Here is a 3,982-nt window from a genome sequence, read left to right as displayed (position 1 = left end):
ATTGAATTTCGGGGGGATGCAAACAGATTGGCTGTATAAGGCTGGGTGGGGGGCTATAACAGAAAAGAGCCCAGGAGTGATTTCAAGGTCGATTCTGACATTTCTGGGGCGCAGTCACAAGAATACAGGCTTTTCGAGTCAATTTTATTTGCTTGTCAACAGAGCCAGTACTTTATGGAATCTTTTTTAGAATCCTAATTTATCAACCTAATCCCAAAAAACTCAAGCTCATTAGATATCTCAATAGATAGTTTTTCATAAAGTGGTGCGTGCGCTCTATCATTTTGATAAATTAGCTTTCTTTTGATTGGCCTCTTTTTTAAAAAGGCAGTCGCTATTTGACCAGATTGTAACACCTTCGTTTTCAGTTTCAGTGATGGGTGATCAAATTACAGGTGCTCCAGTCACATACAACGTTGGAGGACCAGGGGCTAGCAGACAGAATTCTCATTTTGGTGAAAATGAGCTAGGGGGACCGTCTCATCAAACAACATTCAATTTGGGCAGTCGGCTTGAGCGAGCTGAGAAGTGCATTGCTGATGACCCATATAACGTTGAGAGTTGGGCTGTCTTGGTTCGAGAAGCTGCAAATAATCTTCTCGAAGAAGAGTCAAGAAAAATCTTTGAAAGATTAGTGCATCAATTTCCAACATGCGGAAAGTACTGGAAAATTTATATCGATTTTGAGATTAAGCTACAAAATTACGAGCTTGTCGAAAAGTTATTTCAACGATGTCTGACAAAAGTTCTGAATTTGGAATTATGGAAATCATACTTGGCGTACGTTAGAGAAACAAAGGGGAATTTGCCAAATTTTAAAGAAAATATGGCCAATGCTTATGACTTTGCGTTAGAAAAAGTTGGAACTGATATTATGGCTTATCCTATATGGAACGACTATTTGCTTTTCCTAAAAGGAATAGAAGCTCAGGGAACATACGCCGAGAACCAGAAAATTACAGCGGTCAGACGAATTTATCAGCGAGGTTGTGCTACACCCTTAATCAACGTTGACACGCTTTGGAAAGAGTATAACTCATTTGAAAATAGCGTCAACCATCAACTTGCTAAAAAGATAATCGAAGAAAAAACACGCGACTACATAGCAGCACGAAAAGTTGCCAAAGAATATGAAGCTGTAACTAGACATCTGATCAGAAACGCTCCGGCGGTGCCACCGGGTCATAGATCAGGTCTTGCAGCAGCTGGAGTTGCGGAAGAAAGGTCACAACTTGAGCATTGGAGAAAGTACTTTAAATGGGAGAAAGACAATCCATTAAATAGTGAAGACTATTTGTTCATATCAAGGCGAGTAACATACGCTTATGAGCAGTGCTTGTTGGTTTTTGGGCACCATCCGGATGTCTGGTGTGAAGTATGCGTGTGGTTAGAAAACGTATCCAAAATATTACAGCAGAAGGGCGATGCTGCAAACGCGAAGTCCTTTCTAGACGCAGTTGCAAACATGTACGAACGTGCAATAAGTCACTTAATGAAGTACAATCATTTGATGTATTTTGCCTACGCTGATTATGAAGAATCAAGAATGAAAGTGCCAAAAGTTCACCAAATTTATGAACGAGCGTTAGCTGTTGAAGATTTGGATCCGACGTTGGTTTACATTCAGTTTATGAAATTTGCACGAAGGTCCGAAGGCATCAAAGCAGCGCGTGCAGTATTCAAACGCGCTAGAGAGGACAAACGGTCAGGTGCTTTTATTTACGTTGCTGCTGCCTTGATCGAGTTTTACTGCTCTAAAGATCAAAATATCGCCTATAAAATTTTCGAATTGGGCTTAAGAAAACACCAAAATGAAACATCGTACATTACAGCCTATCTGGACTTTCTGTCACATTTGAATGATCCAAATAACACCAGAGTTCTGTTTGAAAAAGCACTTGCGTCAAATAGCCCAGATCAGTGCCTTGAGGTATGGGAGAATTATATCTCGTTCGAGTCTCTCTGCGGAGATCTGGCTAGCATTCAGAAGGTGGAGAGGAAACGAATGGTAGCTTTTCCGGATGTATTCGAAGGGCGGGAGGCAAAAATGTTAATTGACAGGTAAGATCTTCCAAGATTGAGAAAAAATTTGCGACTCTTCCAAAGTTCGGTCTACTTCCGAATTTATTTCTTTTGTGAGTTTTTTGTTCGATTAGATGGTTGACGAAGCTTTCGGAAAACAAATTTTTGAATTTGTCCAAGTGATTCATTGAATTAATGTGTAAACCACTAAAAGGAAATCTATAAATCCTCAATTAAAAAAAAACATTGGAAATCGTGACTTCTCAGATTTTCTGCTTAAATATAAACGCCCAGTATCATTTATCGACAATTTGGATTATTTAGTATTTTTGTAAGCTGAAAGATATGAATTTGTGACAGGTACAAGTTCCTGCATTTGATCCCAGTGAGTGAAGTGCAACTGAAGGCCATGCAGTACCAGACTGCTCTGCCTCATCTGCAGAAGAAGTTCAAAAGCATCGCTCCTCTCACTTCAGCAGCTGCACTCGTCACCTCATCTGGCTCCAATCTTTACGCAGACGATGTGTCGTCAAGGTACATTCTGTTGCTCTTTGCAGACAAGAGAATAATTAATTTGAGTTGCAGGATATCGAACCAGAAATATTTGATCTATTTTTGTTATTTAACCTCCTTTTTTATTTCTGTAAAATTGAAACCTTCAAATTAATTTATTAGAAAACTTTGAACCTTATCCAGAAATTTTTGCTGTTTTCATTTGTTATTTAGCCTTTTATAATTAAAATTTTCTATCATTACAAAGTGCCCTCATCTCGTGAAAAAACCCTAAATGGATATCGGATAGTGTTTTACACTGTGAAGTGTTTTTTCTAAGGTCATCTCTCCTCCGCAGCTAGTCACTCGATTGAACTACTAACTGTTCTTAAAAGCACTTGATTGAACTTTTAAGATCGCAGCTCTTCCCTCTTCCGGATACTACCCAGATGATTCCTTTTAAACCCAACCGAAGCCCAGTTGCAGAGAGCTTGACTGTTCCAGGGGGAGACTTCCCAATCCCACCAGCTGCTGCTTCCATACTTCGCAAGCTTCCTCCTCCCAACTGTTTCCAGGGACCTTTCGTGATTTTGGATGAGTTTATGAAACAGATGCTGGAATTGGAGTTGCCAGAAGCTACTGGACCGGAGGTAAACATATTTTTGTTTATGAGAACGCCTTCTGAGCTAGCACGGTTTTCTTACAAAAGCTAGGAATGCTAGATTTCTCACTTTTTTCACCTAATGATCCCCAACTGTCTTTCCCCAGCTGCAGAATGCTATAGAAATTAAAACGAAAAAAGACGAATTCAAAACGAAGAATAGTCATTGTTACTGAAAGTTGCCTGTATGTTAAACTAGTGAAAGTACTTTCACAGCAGTGACCTTGATTTGTGACAATGTCCAGACAGTAATTGCTCCTTTGACGTTTTTCTTTGGCCGGAATCAAAGTGTAAAAATGAAGAAATTTACACAACAGCTGTCGTCTAAACTTTTTGCACAAAGTTTTTTTTAGCACTCCGCTGGCATATTTCAGACAGTTTTTTTTACGCTTGAGCAGAACCGCCGATATACTATACCTATGTTGATATGTGCAATGTTTAAGGTTGGCCGAGGTCAAGTGGGTCTAAAAAGAGCTCTGATTTTGGAAGAAGAGGACAGTGATGACGAAGAGGGATCTGTCATGCGAAGACAGCAACACAATGCCATCCGGATGTCAGCCAGTGGTCTGGTCGGAGGCACTGGGTCTGGAGCTACTCCCAGCAAATTCCCAAATGTCGCGTCTCAGAATGAACCCGTGAATGATATTTATAGACAGAGACAGCAGATGAAAAGCGTATCTAGTTTTAGTGGATAAACAATTGTGAGCAGTTTAAACTTCATGGAAGAATTAAATATTGTTTTTCTTTGTGTTCTGATATGATCTAGAGTAATTCTTGTCTGCTTTTAATTTACAAGCCCTTTCCGCA

General features: G+C 39.7%; 1 protein-coding gene across 1 annotated transcript; it reads left to right on the top strand.

Moving 5' to 3' along the window:
* The first annotated feature begins 332 nt into the window (after nt 1-332).
* LOC142342545 (cleavage stimulation factor subunit 3-like) lies at nt 333-3,982 on the top strand. Its single transcript, XM_075393902.1, has 4 exons — nt 333-2,061; nt 2,383-2,556; nt 2,930-3,164; nt 3,619-3,982. Exons 1-4 carry the CDS (start codon nt 377-379, stop codon nt 3,868-3,870), a joined length of 2,346 nt encoding a protein of 781 aa, XP_075250017.1. The 5' UTR covers nt 333-376; the 3' UTR covers nt 3,871-3,982.

This window comes from Convolutriloba macropyga, chromosome 7 (genome assembly GCF_964194025.1).
Source record: "Convolutriloba macropyga chromosome 7, txConMacr16.3, whole genome shotgun sequence".
Lineage (NCBI taxonomy): Eukaryota > Metazoa > Xenacoelomorpha > Acoela > Convolutidae > Convolutriloba > Convolutriloba macropyga.
Note: the sequence above shows the minus strand (reverse complement) of the source record. Positions and strands in the feature narration are given on the sequence as shown.

Bases quoted from the DNA above. Each gene is read 5' to 3' on its own strand.
- LOC142342545 (XM_075393902.1), top strand. From the start codon at position 377: ATGGGTGATCAAATTACAGGTGCTCCAGTCACATACAACGTTGGAGGA. The intron at 2,062-2,382 runs GTAAGATCTTCC...AATTTGTGACAG, and splicing joins GCAAAAATGTTAATTGACAG to GTACAAGTTCCTGCATTTGA. The intron at 3,165-3,618 runs GTAAACATATTT...GCAATGTTTAAG, and splicing joins CAGAAGCTACTGGACCGGAG to GTTGGCCGAGGTCAAGTGGG.